The 21,960-nt window shown below is 44.0% G+C and overlaps 1 protein-coding gene, 1 non-coding gene and 1 pseudogene across 4 annotated transcripts in view; 1 reads left to right on the top strand and 2 right to left on the bottom strand.

Annotated features, from left to right (window-relative positions):
- The first annotated feature begins 5,458 nt into the window (after nucleotides 1-5,458).
- ADGRD1 (adhesion G protein-coupled receptor D1) overlaps nucleotides 5,459-21,960 on the top strand; it is a 176,729-nt gene continuing 160,227 nt past the window's right edge. Inside the window, exons 1-5 of one of the 3 annotated variants that reach the window (XM_070769338.1) lie at nucleotides 5,459-6,582; nucleotides 6,672-6,708; nucleotides 15,420-15,503; nucleotides 17,679-17,774; nucleotides 19,634-19,756. In XM_070769338.1, the coding sequence (XP_070625439.1) occupies nucleotides 6,517-6,582; nucleotides 6,672-6,708; nucleotides 15,420-15,503; nucleotides 17,679-17,774; nucleotides 19,634-19,756 (406 nt within the window). In that variant the 5' untranslated portion in view covers nucleotides 5,459-6,516. The remainder of the gene's footprint in view (nucleotides 6,583-6,671; nucleotides 6,709-15,419; nucleotides 15,504-17,678; nucleotides 17,775-19,633; nucleotides 19,757-21,960) is intronic. The other 2 variants (XM_070769337.1, XM_019977882.2) reach the window with 2 other exon arrangements.
- On the bottom strand, nucleotides 7,584-7,986 carry LOC109571420 (translation machinery-associated protein 7-like; annotated as a pseudogene).
- Nucleotides 10,755-10,827, bottom strand: TRNAW-CCA (transfer RNA tryptophan (anticodon CCA)). Its single transcript has one exon. It is a non-coding gene; the product is annotated as a tRNA-Trp (tRNA).

Genomic DNA, 21,960 nt, shown 5'->3' with positions numbered 1-21,960 from the left:
CAGGGGGCCTTATGCTTTCATCTAGCTCACACCTGCCTTTCCAAATTCACTGCAGTTCTTTTGCTGAATTCTCCTTACCTGTCTGGGCCCCATTTCCTCATGCCCCCTCTCATGTGAGCCAAGACTCATGCACACCTCTCCTTAGAGGGGTCTGTCTTCCTCACATTTCAGGCCTGGTGGGCACCCTGACCTCCGCGTGCTGGTGGACTCAAGAAATTCTCACTTTTGTAGATGTGGAGGCTGCTCTTGTGGTGAAGGGGGTAGTGCTCTTTCCAGCCTTCCATGTCCTTGGAGAAAAGTTTGGGTTTCTGTGCCCACAATCACAGCACAGCTGCTCCGTCTCTTCTCATCACTTCTGTGCTTGGGCCAGAGAAAAGGTGAAGATCAGCAGGCTTCAGGAAGAGCAAAGGTCAAGAGTGTTTTCTTGGAAGGCTGTGCCACAGGCATCTGCCTATATCTCACTGTGCGTGGTACCCTGGTCACCCCAGCTGAAAGGGAAGTCACTGTTTTTAACTGAGTTACAGGCACACTAATGCACTTATTATTTTTTGGCCATGCAGGATCTTAGTTTCCCAACCAGGAATTGAACCCATGTGCCTGCAGTAGAAGCACAGAGTCTTAACCACTGGGCCACCAGTGAAGTCCCCCCTCGCTGCCCCATGCACTTGGGATTCTGCCTGGGGAGAAGGGAGAGACTGGATTTGGGGCAGGCAGTTAGCCATGTCTTCTAGGCAGTCTTCTTAGAACCCTCCCCCCCACCAAACTCAACAATTTCTTAAGCTCTAACCCTCCCCTCCTCTTTGGAAATTGGATGAAAGCTATGGAACACTCTCCTCTCAAAAGTTCATGTGTTTGCATTCAAACAGAATTGTGCATGTGACCTCAGGGTGTCCAGTGACTCTATGAGGCTCTACCTGCATGTCAGGACCTACGGGACTGTCACCCCTGAGGCTTAGTCTTTTTCTTAAAAAAATTTAAATTGGAGGATAATTGCTTTACAGTATTGCATCGGTATCTGCCATATTATATATACATATCTCCTCCCTCATACGAAGAGTTGATTCATTGGAAAAGACTCTGATGCTGGGAGGGATTGGGGGCAGGAGGAGAAGGGGACCACAGAGGATGAGATGGCTGGATGGCATCACCGACTCGATGGACATGAGTTTGAGTGAACTCCGGGAGTTGGTGATGGACAGGGAGGCCTGGCGTGCTGTGATTCATGGGGTCGCAAAGAGTCGGACACGACTGAGCGACTGAACTGAACTGAACTGACTGATCTCCTCCCTCTCGAGCTTCCCTCCTACCCCCGACCCCCACCTCACCTCTCTAGGTCATCACAGAGCACTGAGCTGAACTCCCTGTGTTATACAGCAGCTTCCCACTGGCCATCTGTTTTACACGTGGTAGTCTATTATGTCAGCGCTAATCTCCCAATTCATCCTACGCTCCCCTTTCCCTGTTGTTTGCACAAGTCTGTTCTTTCTGTCTCTCCATTCCTTCCCCGAAAATAGGTTTGTCCGTACCATTTTTCTAGACTCCATATATATGCCTTAATATATGGTATTTGTTTTTCTCTTTTGGACTTACTTCACTCTGTATGACAGGCTCTAAGTTCATCTGCCTCTGATGGTCAATCTTATTCTTGGTTGCCCAGAAGCAGAGCCTGGGGTTGACAATGTGTGTGTGTAGCTTTCTTGGAGGTTGATTCCAGGCATGAAGGTGTTTGCTGCTGCTGCTAAGTCGCTTCAGTCGTGTCCGACTCTGTGCGACCCCATAGACGGCAGCCCACCAGGCTCTGCTGTCCCTGGGATTCTCCAGGCAAGAACACTGGAGTGGGTTGCCATTGTCTTCTCCATTGTGTGAAAGTGAAAAGTGAAAGTGAAGTCACTCAGTCGCGTTGGACTTGTAGCGACCCCATGGACTGCAGCCTACCAGGCTCCTCCATCCATGGTATTTTCTAGGCAAGAGTACTGGAGTGGCTTGCCATTGCCTTTACAGGGAAATAAAACAGGCTGATGAGAAAGTCAATTCAAAGGTTGTTATTGGGTTGCCAACCCTGGAGTAGAAGAGAAGGGGGGTGTTTATCTGCTGGGTCCTGAACCCACTGGGCAGGGCTGCTCCCTGTCAGTGAGTGCCCCAGTTCTGGGTAATGATGCATGTGGCCACGTGCCCCCACCACCCCCACATCTCATCTGTCAAGTGGAAGGGGCCCCAGGCGGGCAAAGGCACACTGTGGGGAGTGAGGCTGGCAGGGGCTGCTATCAGGAAGATCATCCCAGTGCGTAGGACTAAGGAGTGAGGCTGACAGGACCAGCAGTGATGAGCAAGAGGGCCTGGGATGCCAGCAACCAAGCTCCACCTCTCTCTCTGTCCCCCCTCCCCTCCTGCCCCTTCCCTTCTGTGCCTACAGGTCACTGAAGGACAAACGACTGCAGCTTCTGAGATCCATCCCTTTCGCCAGGACTCTTGATCACAGAAGCCAAGCTCAAACTTCCTCCAGGGAAACGTGAATTGATTGGTGCCTGTCGGCAAAAACTGGCTCTAGCCTCGAAGGAGCTCAGCAGACTCCAGTCTGTCCATTCTTTCCACCATAGTAACTCTTTATAGTGGAAAAGCGGGTATGAAAAGCCTTAATTTAAGATCCTTCGGGGTTATAGCAGCTCCAGTGGGGGTGGGGGGCCTCTTCTCTTCCAAGGCGCTGGTCTGGGAAGATTAGAGCCTAGCAGTAGGATGTACAACAATCACAGGCCTGGGGCACGGAGGTGCTGCGGGGGGGTTCCCACCCTCCCCCGCTACCTGCCCTCCCGACAGAAGCACGTGGGCTGATGGAGGGCGCACCCTCCAAAGGAAGACCACTTACTTGTGGCCACAGAAGGGGAAGGGGAAGCCTGGGCTGGCAGAAACAACACAGGCCCTTGGTACACCCTAGGCTCCTTCCAGAATGTCTTTCCAGAATGTTCTTCCTTCCCTTGTCCCTTAAGAGAGAGAATTCCCCAACTCCCTCCCACCATTTCTGCAGTGCATTCATCTCTCAAGCTCTAACCCTGTTGATGTCTATGGTATCTGTGTGTTGCTTATACCCCTAACACTGGCTGGGGGCATCATAGTTCTTCCTGGGGCGGCATCTCCACGGAACCCAGTGGGACAGGGCCAGCCCTGCCCAGGGAGCTCTTTACAAATGTGATGGTGTGTTGAAGGCTGTGTGGGTGGGGAGGTGCAGCTGAGGGAGAGGAGAACCAGGCACTGAGAATTCATCACCCTGCCAGCGTCTGGGCAGCTCTACAGGGCTCTTCATGAGCTCCACGCTGTCCTCCTGCTGAGCAGGAGGACACATATCCAGCTGTGGGTGAATAATCCAGCTAAGCCCCTATTTTCAGTCAACTTTACACTTTGTTTCATCCCTGTAAAACTGTATTGAATAGAGCCTAATTGGAATTTAAGCTTCCTTTGATTTGTTTCAGCTTTATCATAGTATAATTGACAAAATTGTAATATATTTAAGGTGTGCGATGTGATGATTTGATATACATGTACACTGTGAAAAGACTCCCACAGCAGAGCTAATTAACACATCTGTCACCTCACATCTCACATATTTATCTTTTTTTGGGGATGAGAACATAAATTCTACTCTCTTAGAAATGTTAATTACACCATATAGTCTTATCCACTAGAGTCACCATATTATATTTTGGATCCTCATCTTATAATTGAAGGTTTACGTTCTTTTACCAACCTCTGGTAAAGGGATTCACAGGGATGGGATTCCAGATGGGATTCCACACTCCATCAGTATCTTTTCCAAAATGCCCCCACCATAGGAAAGGATGCTTTACACAAAGATGGGCTCATCTCAGCCCATGAAAAGGAACCGAGAAAGGTGAGAGATGTGAATGAGCACGAACCTGCTATCTGGGATTGAGACGAAAAGCAAGTCTATGGGGAGTGAGGGCAGGTTCCGCTGACTTTGATTTCTACCCAGTTTTTATTGCTGTTATTGTACTGAGATGCCTCCTGTTATCTGATGGTGATTTTTAAAAAATGTTTATTGGAGTATAGTTGGCTCACAATGTTGTGTTGATTTCTGCTGTACAGCGAAGAAAATCAGTTATGCATATACACATATCCACTCTTCTTTAGATCCTTTCCCCGTGTAGGTCATCACAGAGTATTGAGTAGAGTACCTTGTGCTATGCAGTAGGTCCTTATTGGTCATCTCTTTTATATATGGTAGTGTATATATGTCAGCCCCAATCTCCCAATTCATCCCTCCCCCTTTCTACCCAGTAACCATAAGGTTGCTGTCTACATCTGTCACTCAATTTCTGTTTTGTAAATAAGTTCATTTGTACCATTTTTTTAGGTTCCACATGTAAGTAATATCATATGATACATGTCTGACTTTCTTCACTCAGTATGACCATCTCTGGGTTGATGGTGATTTTTATGGTTAAAAAAAGAACACAGCCAGCGTGGTTCAGTCTCAGTGATGGGACAGGTCCATTTAATCAGCAATCTGTCTAATGTTTCGTAAATTAAGAAGCGGACTAAGGAAAGTCTGCATTGGCCCCCCCTCCTCTTGCATCTTTCTCTTTCTTCCAGAGGGAGGCGGTGGGAAGGAGAGAAAGCAGATGAAATGCAGAGATAAAGGCTGTAAGTTTCCACTGAGGCCATCAGTCTAGGCTACAGGATAAAGGTGCAGTTATGACAGTGGAACCTGCCATTTTTTTCAAGTGCGAAGAGATGGAGAAACGTGCGCAGGAATTTTCTGGAACCCTGCTGCCGCTGTACAGGGAAGTTCAGGCTATCAGATCATCTGAGAGGTTGTGGGCTACAGGCGCAAGTTAAAAATAATCACTTTACAGTTTTGACATCACTTTTTTTTGTTCTTCCCCATGGAGACTGGAGGTCATTTTTCTTATCCTCTTTAGGAAGTACTTGGACTCCGTTCCCATTTAAAGTCAGGACGAAGGAGCTGATAATATTAGTTAACATTTAATGAGTGTTATTTTCTACTTTATAATAATAATCACAGCTAGCATTTATTGAGTGATATTTTTTTTTTTCCTTGCAAAAAACAGCGAGCGTTTATGGAGTGCTACATATTTTCCAAGCACTGCTTTGAAAGCCTTATATGTATCATCTCATTTCTTGTTACAGCTCTTTGGAGCTGAAACTATTACCTCCATTTTACAGATGAGGAATTTGAAACAGAGAGGTTCAGTAACTTGCCTAAGAACACACAGCTAGTTACGTGTTGGAGAGGGTACAGGGAGGTAAGTGTTAGTTAATTAAGTGTGTGTTAGTTAGGGGCATCCCTGATGGCTCAGACAGTAAAGAATCTGCCTGCAACGCATGAGACACGAGTTGGTATTTGTGTGGGTTAACTGTGTTACTTAATGGTGTGTGTGTGTGGACATGTATGCAATATAGATTAAAGTTTTAGTTTCTAGTAAAGTAAGATGAGGCTGGCTAAGGGTCCCTGGATGCTGTGGCTGGGGGGAAGATGTGGGGTTTGGTGTAATGGCCCAGTGCACCTTGTAAACAGTTTCATTCATCTCTGAAAGGGTTAAAGAGAAAAGTGGCCAGCATCCTGTGGAGGGCATGAGCTGGGGAATGGGTGTGGGTGTTTTTTTTTTTTTTTTCCATCCCTAGATCACCTTACTTTTTTCTTTGGGCAAAGAAGACTCAGCTCTAAACAGAGTTTATTGTCTGTTGTATGTTTTGTATTTATTAGTATTTACACTGACTTTGAGGGTGTTAAGGGAAGGCAGCTAAGGTATGTCCACACCCTGGCTCTGTCTGCTCTGCTTCAGAACCGCAGATCCTGAAAATAATTCCCAGTTCTTCTTAACAGACCGGTGTTAGGACCCAGAAAGGATCCAGCAGCCGTGGGATATAAACAGAGGAGCAGAGCTGAACAAAGTTTGAGGAGAGAGCCTTACATCACTCACTCTCTCCACTCCGAGCGCCGTGCCGGGGGACAGACGGAGGTGTAAGCCTGAGTCACACCAGAAGAACTTAGGCAGCAAGGCGCTGGCCGGAGAGCCCCGGGAGCTCCAGACACAATTCCTCCCGCTTCCAGGGAAAAGGGCAATGTCCAACTCCAGACCTGAATGGGGACAAATGACGGCTCTTGACAGCAAAAGAAAACCGTGAGGGACCCAAGATTGCCCCCTGAGCCTCGCCACTGCAGTCCCAGCCCTGGATAGCTTTTCAGGAGTTTGGATCGGAAGCAGTTTCTCCTCCCCTCATCCCGGGGCCGGTTGGTCGCTCCAATGTGTTTATTGATCACCGAAGACTCTGAAGTTTGGAGACAGGCAAGAAACACCTCTTAACTCTCCACGACTCTGCCCTCACTCTGAAGTTCACAAACTCTAGCTAAACAGATGGTGTTCTTATTTCTGGAACCTGTGACAATGTCCCTTTCCCAAAGAAGTGAAAGTTAAAGGCAACTCTGTCACAGACCCTCAGGAATTCCACTTGGATCATATTTTCACCTCTGAAAAAACCATGAAGAAGCTGCTGCCTCTTTGCTGCTGGCACTCCTGGCTGCTGTTATTTTATTGTGATTTTCAGGTAACGTGCCCAGGCGGTGCTCGTCGAGTCGGGAACAGATTTCTGCTGGGAGGTTGCTTGTGTCTTATAGTGTGATGTTTTGTGTGCAGGTGCGCGGGGCCCACACCAGGTCACACGTCCATCCAGGTAAGGCAGCTTCCCCATCTTCTGCTCACTACCTGTTCTTCCTGCCCAGTCTGGGGTCTGGAGGCAGTTTGCTTGTGTGTCTCTGAGGCTCTTGGGGAAGGAGCCCTTCTTGGGCTCCGCTGGCCCCACCAGCTGTCCTGACACCTTGTCCCCTGGGTCACTCATCGTCCTCCACCTCTGACTTGGAGAAGCAGGTCTCTCTGCGCCCCGAGCCTCTCGCTCTGGGGCATCTGAACACTTGTGATTCAGGAAATGGGATGTTCGTAGGTGAAGCATCTTCTGTCCTTGACTCATGTCGTGCGTCTCCAGCGCAGATTCACTTGAGCTGCCTTAGAGCAGCTTTTGTCCCCATCCTTTTGTCCCTGCCCTCTTTTGTCCACATCTCTCCGACGGGAGCTTGACTGCTCCAGCCCCTCCGAGGAAACCCCTCACCCACCCCCGGCTGGGTTCCCTTTCCCTTTGCCATCGTGAGTCCTGTCTGGACGCCTCACCATGAGGCTTTCCACAGGGAGGACGGAAGAAGCGAGAAACTTTTCCTTGCTCCTTCCCAGAGAAGGAGGTCTCTGGGACCATGGCAGGGGTGCACTTACTGGCCCTTGTTCCCATTTGCTGCTTGGCTGGTGCATGCATGGTGGAGGGGACCTCACACTAACATCCCCAAGTCTTTGCCTGGGAGCCATGAGAGCAACACTGGCCTGGGGGTGAGCGTGCTTCTGGCCGTGATTCTTGTCTAGAGCAGCCCTGCTGCCTCCACAACCCACCAGAGATGGTGGGCGCAGCATCCCCACGGTGTGAATCCAGGTTCCAGGAGACGGACCCCGGTCTCGTGGGAGCACCAGCTTGGTGCTGGGTGAAGGTGGACGTGGGGTGGGGGGTCTGTCCCCATTGGAGTGACGCGGCCCTCACGGTGGGCATCCTGTCATCTCCCTGTCTTTATCTGCAAGTTTATCCTTAAATGGAGAACAGGTTCCAAGACAACACTTCCTCCTAGCTATAGGTGGCATCAGACATTATGGCAGGGAATCCAGATGTTTAAGCAGAAACGGGATTAAGGGTCGTCATTGCCTCAGGCACCAGGACCAGCAGATGTTTCTCCAGATTTCTTTATTCCACCTGTGGCCAGGGGCGTTTCCCTGGCAGCCTTCCCTTTTAGTTCCTCCGATTTCTTCTGCTCCTCCTCCTGTTTCAGCTTGGATGTCTTATCTTCCTTATCCGTCTCCTGAGCTGCTTCTTGGGCTGCTTCAGGGGCTTCTTCTTGCCACCTTGGCAGCTCAACATAGCACCTGCCGCCCCTTTCCCAGACCCTTCCAGGTTGTGCTGCTGTTTCTTTTTATCTGCACATTCAAGTTCAGTCTTCCGTTGAAAAGGATGCGAAGCTGGTAAATTTTCACCGGCTCCCCTTTCCTTGGCCAAAATGCTGAATGATTTGGGGATAAATAAATCATCTAGCATTGCACTAGAGGGAGGCTGTGTGAGCCCTACCGCTAACCCACGCCTCATAGCTCACGCGGATTTCCCAGGAGAGATGAGGGGAGGGGTCTGGCCAAGAACATCAGGCAGAGTGAACAAAGCAGTCCTGAGACCCCAGCCCCATCAGGGAGGAAGGAGAGCTGCAGGGGCGTTCCCACATTGTGCCTTTGGCCACATCTCCCCACATGCACTCGCATCCTAGGCTCTCAGCTTCAAGGAGCAGCTTGAATCCAGCCTTGGTTTCATAGAGAGACTGTTCCTTTCACATCCTAAGTTAGTGTAGAAGATCTTTTTCTATTGGTCAACTAACTACCTTAGAGAAATCATACTAATACTGACGATCACAGACATGTTACTAAAAAGGAGCAGTAGACACTGAAACCTGGGTGGGGAGAGTTCAAGTTCAAAAACCCAGATTTCTGACACATACATGTACACACACACACACACACACACACCAGGCCTTGTTTTAAACAACTGGGATATGGTACAAACAGAACAGTCTTTGCACTCAAGTTGCAAAGAGTCTGATAGAGGAGACAGACTACAAATATACTAACAAACAAAAACTTTTAAATTATAGTGTGAGTGCCATGGGAAGACAAAGAAGGGGGTTGGTAGAAAGAGTGGATGGTGGGCGATAAAAGGTGATCAGGGCAGGCCTCTCAGAGGGTATGTCCCGTGGACCGAGGCTTGAAAGACAGAGCTGGTTATGCACAGCAAGAGAGCAAGGGGACTTCGGGGCAGGGGCGACAGCAGGGAGTCCTGCTGTGGCATGAACTCGGTGTGTCATGGGCCAAACAGGAGGGGACCACGGTTGGCACGGGATTGGCAGGGACCAGTTTTCCTCTGTGTGGTGTAGTTTTCTGTCCAGTGAAGTCAGTGGAACCCTGGAGACATATTTCCCTCCACACATTCAAGGGGTGAGGGCTTCCCTCTACTGACACAGAGAGTAAGTAACAGGGAAAGGATGGAATAGAAAAATCTGGAAGAAAAACTGAAAAGGAAAAACAAAAGCTATTATTAACTTTCTTTCTGAGTATTGATACCCCTCCGTCCCTCCCCCCTCACCAAACTGGATCAATGAAACATTAAATATGGATGAGAAATTATTCCTGAAGAACTGATTTTTTAAAAATGTATTTTATTGAACTATAGTTGATTTGCCATGTCGTGTTAATTTCTGCTGTACTGCAAAGTGATTCAGTTATACATACGTACATGTGTGTGTATATATATATGTATATATATATATTTATCATACTCTTTCCCATTATGGTTTATCACGAAATATTGAATATAGTTTCCTGTGCTATACAGTAGGATCTTATTGTTTATCCATTGTATATGTAATAGTTTGTATCTGCTAACCCCCAACTCCCAATCCTCCCCGCCACCTTGACAATCACAAGTCTGTTCTCTATGTCTGTGCGTGTGTTTGTTTCATAGCTAAGTTCATTTGTGGTCATATTTTAGATTCCACATGTAAGTGATATCATATGGTATTTGTCTTTCTCTGTCTGACTTACCTCATTTAGTATAAGAGTCTCTTGTTGCATCCATGTTGCTGCAAATGGCATTATTTCACTTTTTTTCATGACTGAATAACATTCCACTGCTTACACAGGCCACATCTTCTTTATCCATTCATCTGTCAATAGACATTTAGGTTATTTCCATGTCTTGGCTATTGTAAATACTGCTGCTGTGAAATAAGGGTGCATTCGTCTTTTTGAATTAGAGTTTTCTCTGGATAAATATCCAGGAGTGGTATTTCAGGATGGTATGGTAACTCTTTTTAGCTTTTGGAGGAACCCCATGCTATTCTTCATAGTGGCTGCACCAACTTACATTCCCACCAACAGTGTAGGAGGGTTCCCTTTTCTCCACACCCTCACCAGCATTTATTTAGTTGTAGACATTTTGATGATGATGATTCTGACCGGTGTGAGTTTTGCACTTTTGATTTGCATTTCTCTGATGTTTAGTATCTTTTCCTTTCCCTGTTGGCTATCTGTATGTCTGAAGAACTGCTTTATAGTTGTGACCTAGGCTGGAAGTCTGTCTCTCTCAGTTTATTTTTTAGGGCTGGGGGATGTTTTGAAGACCCTGTATGAACCGTGTTACCCCTCAGCTGTTGTCTTGTCTAAGTAGACATTTAGTCTGTTTAGGTTTCTTTGGTGAAAACCAGGGTGACTGTACAACCTGAAGATTCCATATCACCTTCTTTTTGGGAAAATAGCTGAAGTGTCTAATTCACAAAAAAATGAAACCCTTTTCTTCTGACACTTTTAGGTTCATGGATTGTTTACTCTTTAGGTTGTAAAAGGAAATCTATGTGTTCAATTAATTTCCTTGATATGTCTTATTAATGCCACATAATGTTTTAATTAATTAAAAAAACCTAAATTGCTGACATTACCATGTGGGGAGATTTCAAATTTAAAAAATATGTATTTCTGATTTAAAAAATATTTATTTAGTATTTATATATTTGGCTGCTCTGTGTCTTAGTTGTGCATGTGGGATCTTTAGCTATGGCATGCAAACACTTCGTTGTGGCCTGTGAGATCTAGTTCCCCAACCAGGAATTGAACCTGGACCCTCCGCATTTGGAGTGTGGAATCTTAGCCACTGGACCACCAGGGAAGTCCCTCTGACTTCTTTTTGAAAGTGGGAGACCTGGCAATACTAGGCATATCCTCCTACAGAGGTGGGATCATTGGCTTGGGAAGAAGTCACTTTCTTTAGACAGGACACTCATTTTCTTCCCCGCCCAGCCGCCACCGCCCTGAGACCTGGGAGTGAGAAACCGGGGTGGTCCCGGTGTGTGTTCCCAGCACCTTTTCTGATCACCTGTGCCTTCCAAGTCGGAAGCCACAGTGAGCATCATCCCTGGCCTCCCTGCAGGTAACTCCTCATGCCCCTGGCCCTCATGGATATTTCAGTGTGCACCTCCTTCATGACTTACTGGACAAACTCAGTGTTGATAGTTACATCTGGGCCATTTGGTGGGTAGCGTTCAGGCCCTCTCCTGGTTACAGACCCCCTCACCCAACCACTGATACTTCCCATCACTGGGCACTGGCTGGCAGGCAGGTGGCGGAGGGGGGGGGGGGCATCTTTCTATGTGAACAAGACACAATCCCTCGATTCTATGAACCTTCCTGCCCAGGATGGACATGGCCATTTCTCAGTGGAGCTGATAATGGAAAGAAATTTATTACCCACAGGCTTCATTTTATGAAGACGAAAATTCTGAAGATATAACATCTGTTCTTTGCTCAACAGATGTTATTTCCTTTTCCTATTTTTTTTCCCCAGATGAGTTGAATATCAAGTCAATGATGTCTTCTCCTCTTCAAAATTAATATCCCAGATTTTAGGGGAAAAAAATCATGGTATAAATAGGGATGAATATTTTTGATTTTTGCATTTCATATTCTTACTGTGGAGGTCCTGGAATAGAACCACTGATTTCCCAGAGACATAAGTCCCTAACAGGTACAAGAGAGTTAGTTGTGCACACAGCTACCTCTCTGTGGCCCCTATTGTAGAATTAGCTAGATTCTTGGCTTCCATTTTTGATGCATGTACATAACCCTGAAGGGACAGCCTCACAGATGCAAACTGAAAAAAGAACCCGATAATCTGGACCTGGGCACATGTTTGGCATCCTGGTAGAAATTCAGATGTTAGATGGAGTGCTTCAGTTTTCTCTGAAAATTTCATATGGACATTATCTACGGTCACTTTAACTGTGAAAGCAAGACTTAAATGGTTGTTAAAATACAGGTCCTAACATTCAATTGCTTCCCTGGTGGCTCAGAGGTTAAAGCGTCTGCCTCCAATGTGGGACACCCAGGTTCGATCCTTGGGTCGGGAAGATCTCCTGGAGAAGGAAATGGTAACCCACTCCAGTATTCTTGCCTGGAGAATCTTATGGATGGAGAAGCCTGGTAGGCTACAGTCCACGGGGTCGCAAAGAGTCGGACACGACTGAGCAACTTCACTATAACAGTTAACAAAACAGAAATGAAAATCTCGCATCTTACACCCCATTTCTCAATTTTGTCACCCCAAACGAGTCTTCTCAGTTTCTAGAGTACACAGCCAAGCACCCCCTCTTTCTCTTTTCCCTGCCCTCTGAAACACTGTATTTTACACAAAATAGTTCACAATATACATATTTTTCTCACCTTGATTTTTTTTATCTTAACAATACGACTAAAGAATATTCTATGTCAGTACATGTAAATCAGCATCATTATTTATCCTAGTTACACCCTAGATCATTATATAGATGTTCCATATTTATTTAGCCAGCCCTCTGTAAATGAGCATGTAGGCTGTTTGCAGGTTTCTGTTACTATTTTAAAAATTCTGCAACAAATACCCTTGTACATAGGTCTTTGATCATATGCATGAGAATACGCTAGATCTTCAGAATAAATTTCTGGGAATTAAATTGCTAGGTCAAACATCATGTGAGCTTAAGATTTTGATAGATATTGCCCTCCAGAAAGGTGAACCCCCACCAGAAAAGGTGGTAGAACTTGCCCACTTCAGTGTGTTGTTGTTCAGTCAGTAAGTCCTGTCTGACTCTTTGTGACCTCATGGACTGTAGCTTACCAGGCTCCTCTGTCCTCCACTATCTCCTGGAGTTTGCTCAGATTCATGTCCATTGAGTCAGTGATGCTATCTAACCAACTCATCCTCTGCCACCCCCTTCTCCTTTTGCCTTCAGTCTTTCCCAGCATCAGGGTCTGTTCCAATGAGTTGCCTCTTTGCATCAGGTGGCCAAAGTATTGGAGCTTCAGCTTCAGTAACAGTCCTTCCTAATGAATATTCAGGGTTTATTTCCTTTAGGATTGAATGGTTTGATCTCCTTGCAGTCCAAGGGATACTTAAGTCTTCTAATAAGTGTAACTTTTCATTTGCCAGTCTGATAAGTGAATAGGCTAGCTCGCTGTAGTTTTAACATGCTTTTTAAAATTATCAGCATGGTTGAACTTCTTATATTTCTAAAAGTAATTTGTATTTCTTTTTCCTTGAACTGTCTATGTCTATTTTGTATATAGTAGTATATATATTTTAATCCCAAATTTGTAATTTATCCCTTCCCCTACTTTCCCCTTTGGTAACCATATGTTAATTTTCCATGTTTGTGAGTCTATTTCTGTTTTGTAAATAACTTAATTTGTATCTTTTTTTTTTTCGATTCCACATATAAGTGATATCATTTAGCATTTGTCTTTCTCTGCCTTGTTTACTTCACTTAGTAAGATAATCTCTAAGGTCCATCCATGTTGGTGCAAATGGCATTATCTCATTTTTTATGGCTGAATTGTACTCCATTGTATACATATGTACCACTTCTTCTTTATCCATTCATCTGGTGATGGACACTTAAGTTGCTTCCATGTCTAGACTGTTCTAAATAGTGCTGAAATGAACACTGGGGGTGCATGCATCTTTCTGAATTAGAGTTTTCTCTGGATATGTGCCCAGGAATGGGATTTCTGGGTCATACGGTGCTTCTATTTTCAGTTTTTTAAAGAACCTCCATACTGCTTTCCATAGTGACTGCACCAATTTATATTCCCACCAACAGTGTGGGAGAGTTCCATTTTCTCCACACTTTCCAGCATTCATTATGTGTAGACTTTTTTATGATGGCTATTCTGGTTGGTGTGAGGTGGTACCTCACTGTATTTTTAATTTTTGATAATTAATGTTGTATTTTTGATAATTAGAGATGTTGAGAATATTTAGTAGATATTTTTTGATTTTTGAGTTTTCTTTATTAAGAATAGGTCAAGTCAACCGGTGTCTCCTGCATTTCAGGCGGATTCTTTACCAGCTGAGCTACCAGGGAAGCCCTTCATTTATTCAAGGGTTCTTTTACATCCTTCAGTATGATTTGATTGTTTTCTTCGTGAGAATGTTGTGTAGTTCTTATTCTTTTGTCCTTAAATGTCTTCTCTTTATTGATTGCATTTATAAATTAAAACCTTTCTTCTATTTTTTTTTAGCATTATTATATGAATACAAGAGAGCTATTCACATTTGCATGTTTAATTTGTATCAGCCTCCTTACTAAATTCTTTTACCATTTGTAACAGTTTTTCACTTACTAAATTCTTTTCTTATTTGTAATAGTTTTTCATTTTCATTATCAGGCATACATCATTTGAAAATAATGATCATATTATCTCTTCTTAAAAAATATTTTTTACAATGAACAACACAAAGATTACTTTGGTAATTTTAACTTTACTGGGACCTGGCAGACACTGAAGGCAGTTGATTATTATTTAGTCATCTGGATCTTTATTTCCATTTCTGGGAACTGTTCACAGAGAATTAATCCAAGAGAAGATTCAAGTTAGGAGAACAGTTGAGTGTGTGATGGTGCAGCCTCTCCAGAGACTATTACCCAAATTCCATTATGAGAGTTAGAGAGAAAAAAAAAATGAAATAATTCATATGATATTAAGTGAGAAGAGCAGAATAAAAAAGAACATGTCTGCACAATATGATGTCTACTCAAAGTACAAGGACCCTAAAGGAGACTTTTAAAGGATTGATTTTTAGTATGGAGGAAGCAGAGCAAAAATAGAAAGATCAAGATCAATTCAGGAGATGTATATGGAGGATTGTATCTAAAACCAGTTGGCTGGGTGTCTACTGAGGTGGCATTGTATTCCTTGTCTTAACATATGGCTAGAAGTACAATTATTTTATAGATTATTGTTAGACTGAAATGAGGATGTATTTGTAAAGAATCTCACACGATGTCTGCACAATATAGCTGCTGGCTTCCTCCTCTTTTTCAGCCTTTTTTTCTCTCTTGTCTGATTGCATCAGCTATTTCTCTTAAAGCATAGGAACTAACGGTGGGATAATGGACATTCTTATCTTTTTCTCTGACACATGTGGGCATGCTTCATGTGTTGTGCCATTAGGCAGAATGGCTTTTATTTTCTTTGGGCTAAAAGGTATCTATTCCTATTTAGTATGTTTTATCCTGTAAAAATATTCATTTATTTTTAGTTTATTGAGTTTTTGAAACCTGGGAGTGTGTGTCGAATCTATTCAAAGACATTTTGAGTACCTCCGAAGTCACTCTGATAATTAACTCTTCCTGCAATTCCTGATGTAGGTAGTAAGTAGCTCCTTATGTCCAGCTCTTTCTTTCCTAATAGTGATGTAACATTTTTATTCTTTTTTCCCTCAAGGGTTTGAGGTCCTGGCTTCTGCTTCCCATTACTGGCCATTGGAAAATGTGGACGGGATCCACGAACTTCAGGAGACAACTGGAGGTAGACACGGGTGGAAACAGAAACTGGGGCCCCATGGGCATCTCTCAGGAATCAGGGGCAGTCTAGAGAGACAGGGAACAACAAACAGCATCAGCTGTGAAGCCAGGATGACAGAGATGAATAGATATTTGTGTTGCTTCCCCTTAATAATTGTTATTGCAAAGTATTTTCACTAGAAGTTTTATATGTTTTTATGATTAAAAGAAAACATTTATGTTTCAAAATATTAAGATGTGCATTTTCTCCAACAACCTTAAAACAAAAGCAGCGGTTTTCAGCTTTAACTTGTACCTGATGGATCAACCTCTGTACGAGTCAGGATGTATGTTTTCTAGGTAGACACAAATGGTATAATCTACACGCCTGCCAAAGCAGGGGCCCATCTGAACCTAGGGCCAAGGATTGTGCCAGTGAAGACTAATGCCCTGTTTGTGGGGTCACAATTTCATTTAGCAAAGGTAATCCCACCTACCCATCAGCTCTTCCATGCTTCACTGATAGCCCCCCTCAACCCCCACGCCTTGAGAAGATCGAACATCACCTAAGATGATTCCAGTGGTCTGCAATTCCATGGAAAATAAAGTTTCTATCTGACTCAGTTCAGACTTTTACCGGAAGGAGAAACCCCAGACAGCCCTGAGTACTTTTTCCATTCCAATAAGATTTTTTAAAGTGTAAGTTTTGAGCAATTTGGGATGTTCTGACATTTTAATTTTTATTCCTCTTGATTATGTCCAATGATTGATTTGTACAGCAGGAGGCTTATGTACAACCATGCTAGCACATGCTCAGATTGTCTGTACTGGTTCTTTGCAATGGATTAAAAAAAAAAAAAACCCACATTGCTGCTCATTAGGATTCTCACACCAATACACTGATTTGTTCCTTATTCCCAGGACGTCATGTGCTGCCATAAATTGTCACTTCAGATTCTAAAATGTCTTTCTTAAACTTTGCAAATCAGGAAGTATTACAGTGAATGTCTCTGTTGTTGGCATCCTTAGAGGCACTCAAAGAGCAGGGCCCTCCAGAAGGATGCTGTCCTCCTGTGCAGGGCTACCCAAGGCCCTGCCTTCATCTGGCATTATCTCTTCCTTGCCTGCATGTTGGGCAGCAATGGCGGCCATGATGAAAACTTACATTGAACCACTGGGGCTTCATATATTCTCCAAATAGTCTGTGCTATAGCGATGGACTGTTCCTGTGGCAGTTCATTTTGTGACTATCTCGGGTCAAAAGAAATGGCTTTCCCTTGTCATAATCTAATTTTCTCTTCTCAGGGCTTTTATTTTAAAGCCTTTGAAAGGAGATCATTCCAACTGGAAAATGCATTGTCAAAACAGCTCCGTGTTTAGGACCTGGGTGCTAACATTTCCGTAATTACTTTAAACAAGAGTTCAAATAATGATCCGTATAGTTCTGTCCTCACCCTGTCAACTCATCTCATTGTCATAGGTTATCAGATACAATTACATTGTGGTTGGATTTTGTTCACCCAAAATATTAATTTCCCATAAAACTCAAACTACATTGGTGTTTGTCCCAAAACACTCGAATAATAAAGGTTTCACTGCCCTTTTCCACGGGATCTATTCTTTATGTTATAGTGCACTGCTGGCATATTTCAATTTGATTACAGGTTTCTTAAGGCAAAAAGAAAAAGGAATAGAATCCATCAGCACATTTTACTGCTGGGGACGGTTGAATGGTGTTGGAAATTATTGCATGGATGCACTGCTTTGTTATTTGTTGCTGAATTAAATCTCTGTTGTTTTGTCCATTTGTTGTAATAACGTGTAGTTGTTTTCATGCTGTGCTTCTGTTTCATCAGTTCTTGTGACATCACAACCGTTAATCCTTTTTGTTAAGGCTACTTCGTGGCCGAGTTCAATTTCATATCTCTCAACTAAAGTATCTGAATGGGAGTTGGGGCCAGCACGTTGGAACCAAATACAACAGCCACAGCACCCTAGCTTGGGGACAGTATGGGGCTGCTGGAGTTGCCATAATGTTGACTGAATAAGTAAGAAGGAGGTGGGGCTGGGAGAGAGAACCCGAGCTGTTTGTGGGATGGAAGCACGCTTATGGGTGTGTATTATGTTGAGAGATATGTCGGTTCCATTTGTTTTTTGTGTCACTCATTCATTGTGCTTTTTTTTTTGTTGTTTCACCCAGCATCACGAACCCACAACCTCACTGTGCTCCCTTCTCATAATTCTACCTTTGTTTATACCAATGACTCTGCCTACTCAAATTTCTCTGCAACTGTAGGTGAGCATGTGTTACTTCTGTGTTAAGTTTGGATCTGCAATGAATTGAAAGGCCAATCCGATCTGGTTCTATATGAATTCACTATATCTTGACTAGCAAATGAGCAAATATCTCCCCAAGAGCCAAAGAGTCAGGGTATTTGATGGTAAGGACTTAAGACTGCGGCTTAATTCTAAAGGAAATATCACAGACTGAAGGATAGTCGGGTAGGGGGTGTCTATGCACTTTCAAGCAACCGGGGTCTTCCAAACCAGCAGCTTATTTTCAGAACAGTACAGACATAAGATGAGATAGTTTCCAAAAAATAAACCTTGTTTGGATTTTTTAATGGATTATATTCTTTTGAGAAGGAAAAACATGCCCTTGAAATGAAAAATTAAAGTCAATTTTAAAATACCTCATCAAAAATTTGATGTCTTGCAAACACTAGAATCAGCATTTCTTCTGTAGCTGGAATTTTTTTTTTTTTTTTAATCATTAGAAGCTGTTTTCTAAAAGACACACCCACAAGAGTCATGGTTAAATGATTATCTTATTTAATAACCTCCAAGGACCACATGTTTCAGATTTTTCTTAGGCAGCACAAAACAGGACAGATAGTAGCAATTGGGCAGCTTTCTGGTCAGTATGGAAAGCTGGCTCAGATAACTTAGGTCTTGCTCCTGACCTTTTAAAAAATATATGACCTGATCGTTCTTTCAACTATGGGATGTTTCACTTCCAAAATTAATTTTGCCAAGCAAATAGTCTGGTTTAGGGGTTTATACAGCCTCATTCAATCCTGCAACTTCAAGTTGCCCATTTTAACTATGTAATATATAGATTCCCCACCCCCAGCAATAAACGAGATAGATTAAAAAAAATGAATTTAAAACAATAAGGAAAGATGTTGAAGTCCTTCAGGTTGGTATCTACATGCCAGTGGTTGTTAGAGAATCTGCCCTAGGGTAGTGGTCAAGTCAAAGTTCTCCTGGCGCTTCTGTCCATCTTCATCTGGACCACCAGGTCTAAGGGCAGGACGCAGCTGCCACAGGGCAGGGGCAGCATCTGGGTGGCTTTGGTCCCAGTCAATCATGTGTGACTCATCACCCTTGGCTTTTAGAGTCTTCCCTTATCTATTCTGTAAACCATGTACATCACACTGACACCATCAGAGAGGTCTGCTATCGGAATGGGACAAACAAAATGATGGGGGAGCTGGCGTCCCCGCCAGGACTACTGGCCCTGCAGTCCAGTCACTGGCAGGCTCTGCTGGGTGCCTCGAAGTGTGGCTCTGAGTTTCCCTCCTAGAGCCTGAAAAGGAATGCTCTTAAAATCATGGGTTCCCATGTGTTAGATCACGGGCTTTCAATGAGAGAATTCAGAAAGATAGAGAGTACAGGTGTAGTTTTACATTTGAAATTGAATCTCAGAGTTTCACCTGAAAAGTCTCGTGTGAAGATGACAGTGAGAAGGACTCATGAAGAGGTGGATGGCATCAAAGTTTAGGACAGTAGGAGATTCTAATCATATGCCTCCTAGTAACTCAACTGTTGACAAATACAGTACTTATAATGTGGTCATATTACAGTGCATATTATAAACTGGTGTGATATTAATTACTAGGATACAATATTAATAAGAGAATATTATTTAATATTGACACTAATACATTACTTATAGTCTAGTTCGCAATTATGAAATGTTAAATACCATTAATATTAAATAATATCTGTAACGTCATTGAATAGAAATATTTAATTATAAATAGAAAGAATACAGCATATTTAGATCAAAGTGGTTTGTAAGCCTGACAGGTGTCCGGACTTTTCATCTCCTGCAATTATTAATCTACAATGTTTGCCATTCTTCTTACTTAGATATTGTAGAAGGAAAGGTCAACAAAGGCATTTACCTCAAGGAGGGAAAAGGAGTCACATTTCTCTATTACAGAAAGAACAAAACTTCCTGCATCAGTAATCCGGCACAGTGTGGCCCTGAGGGTGAGTGATGCGCTCCATTCTTTTCTTCCTTTCTTTCAAGTTCATTTCATTGCCAGGTGGCATCTGTTCCTCTGGGCTGTGGCAGATGTGAAGACAAAGTTCAGCTGCACCATGCGTGCTCATGTCACATACGGACTTGAGGGGAGGAGTGGGGACGGGGATGCAGAGACTGGCCCTGGAGACGGAATTAAAACACCATTTTGCAGAGGCATGAGAGCAAAGTATTTAATCTTGTAAAGCAAAAAGCAACAAACAACAACAACCAAAACCCCCAAGAAACAGACGAAAAAGAACCCTCCATAAAAAGCAGACACGGTGATGTCGCAGTGGAGTTTGGATGGGACCGTGGCGTTTGTGGGCAGGAAATTGATGGTGTGGCTCACGGGACGTTATTTCTGGCTCCAGGATGTTGGCCATGGGTCTGGGCGGGGCATGCCTTTTAAGACTCGTGCCATGGGTTCGCTTCTTTTATATCCGTGGAGATTGGAGGGGGCAGTGGTGAGAGCTGTCCCAGCGAAAGGTTGTGGGCCTGTGGTTAAAATAATACCGTGGGTGAAACACATAGGTACAAAAGAGAAGTTAGGAACCTATTCCTTCTTCTTCTTCCCCCCCCTTTTTTTTTTGTCTCTATGAAAAGTAACCGGCTCTCTCGGATCTGAGCTTCAGAAAATGAAGATTTGAGCCACATTTCAAAACGTTCTGGGAAACTGTCCTCTGCCATCCAAATCAGTTTCGAGCCTCCAAATTCCATTATCCTAAGTAACTGAAAATTTTTCTTTCTAGGAAAAAAAAATTTAATGCAAGCGGGTCTGAAAGCCCTAAGTCTTTTGGAGCATCCAATGGGCTTATCAAAACTGCCCTGTGATGAATTCATTGTTCTCCCACTCCCCAGGCCCTATGGGTTACATTCCAGTAAAAGTAAACAAAGCTTAACAAGGTGATAACGTGTGGGAGGATACATTTTGGACTTTGCAGAACCCAGAGTTTTGAGAAAGGGATTTGAGGTCTAAAACCACAGCCAGGTTTACAAATCCACAGTTCAAGCTGTTCCTGAATTCAAACAGCCCTATAAACACAGCAGAGTTGTTTATTTCTCTAAATTTAAAACAGCCCCGCCTCAGCTACAAGGACTGAGAAACAAGAGGGCAGCCGGTGCCTGCCCCACCCTTTCCCTGCCTAGATCAGGATGGCCGAGGAGGAGAAGCAGGATAGGGGTGTGTTTCTGTCCAGTTTGTCTCTGGGTCTGAGAGGCAACAGCTTCTCTTTGGAAGAAAGGTGTCTCTACAGCCCCAGCTACCAACTGGAATTGACTCAGGTGGGAGGGGAAGGTCCCAGGAATTCTAGTAACTGGGCACTGTCACAGATAACCAGCCTTTGAACGATGACTATGATGGGACCAGTGGTGACTATGATAGTGACCAGCTACTGGAAATCAGAACTATCGGAAAACTTTACCTGAATTCTCAGGTCGTAAACTAGAGGCCTCTGAGCTCACCCTGCCCTGTGGCTGTGCCTTGTAGGCATGGAGTTAAAGTTTTTTGATTAGCTACCAGAGTTGAAAAATAGGACAATTTCACATAAAAACACAAATTCCCGGTTTCTCTTGAGAAATCTCCCTCCCTATTCCTATTTTGTGGGGCTAAATGGAGGGCCCTCTTTTGCGTTGGACATTGCCCTTCAGCTCATCACTGACTTCTGACCCTTTGATCATTGGACCTGCTGGACATAGAGCATGTTAATGGTTTGGGCTCCAGGGCCAGGCGGCTTGGGTTTCAGTGGTGTTCTAATCCTTTCTGTGGTGACCTTGGGCAACCACCTAACTTCTGAGTCCAAATTCCTTACCTGTAACATGGGTCAATCAAAGCCAGATTTTAGTTCCCTGCTATGGGGTTGTTCTGAAGACTGGCACGTGGCCGGTCCAACACTGAGAAGCCCCTGGGGTCCTGTCCTGTATGGGTGCCTCCCCATGTGCCTCCTGTCCCCAGGATCGTGGTCCTCACTCCATCTGCCTGCTCAGATGTGACCCTCTGACAGGGGCTGACATGGTTGGACCAATCGTCATAATCACCCACAATCATGCATCGTTTACTTGGTGCCAGTGTTCTTGGACTGCAAGGAGATCAAACCAGTCCATCCTAAAGGAAATCGGTCCTGAATATTCATTGGAAGGACTGATGCTGAAGCTGAAACTCCAGTACTTTGGC

The sequence above is a fragment of the Bos indicus genome, chromosome 17, assembly GCF_029378745.1.
Source record: "Bos indicus isolate NIAB-ARS_2022 breed Sahiwal x Tharparkar chromosome 17, NIAB-ARS_B.indTharparkar_mat_pri_1.0, whole genome shotgun sequence".
Lineage (NCBI taxonomy): Eukaryota > Metazoa > Chordata > Mammalia > Artiodactyla > Bovidae > Bos > Bos indicus.
This window is presented reverse-complemented; position numbering and strand designations above follow the sequence as displayed.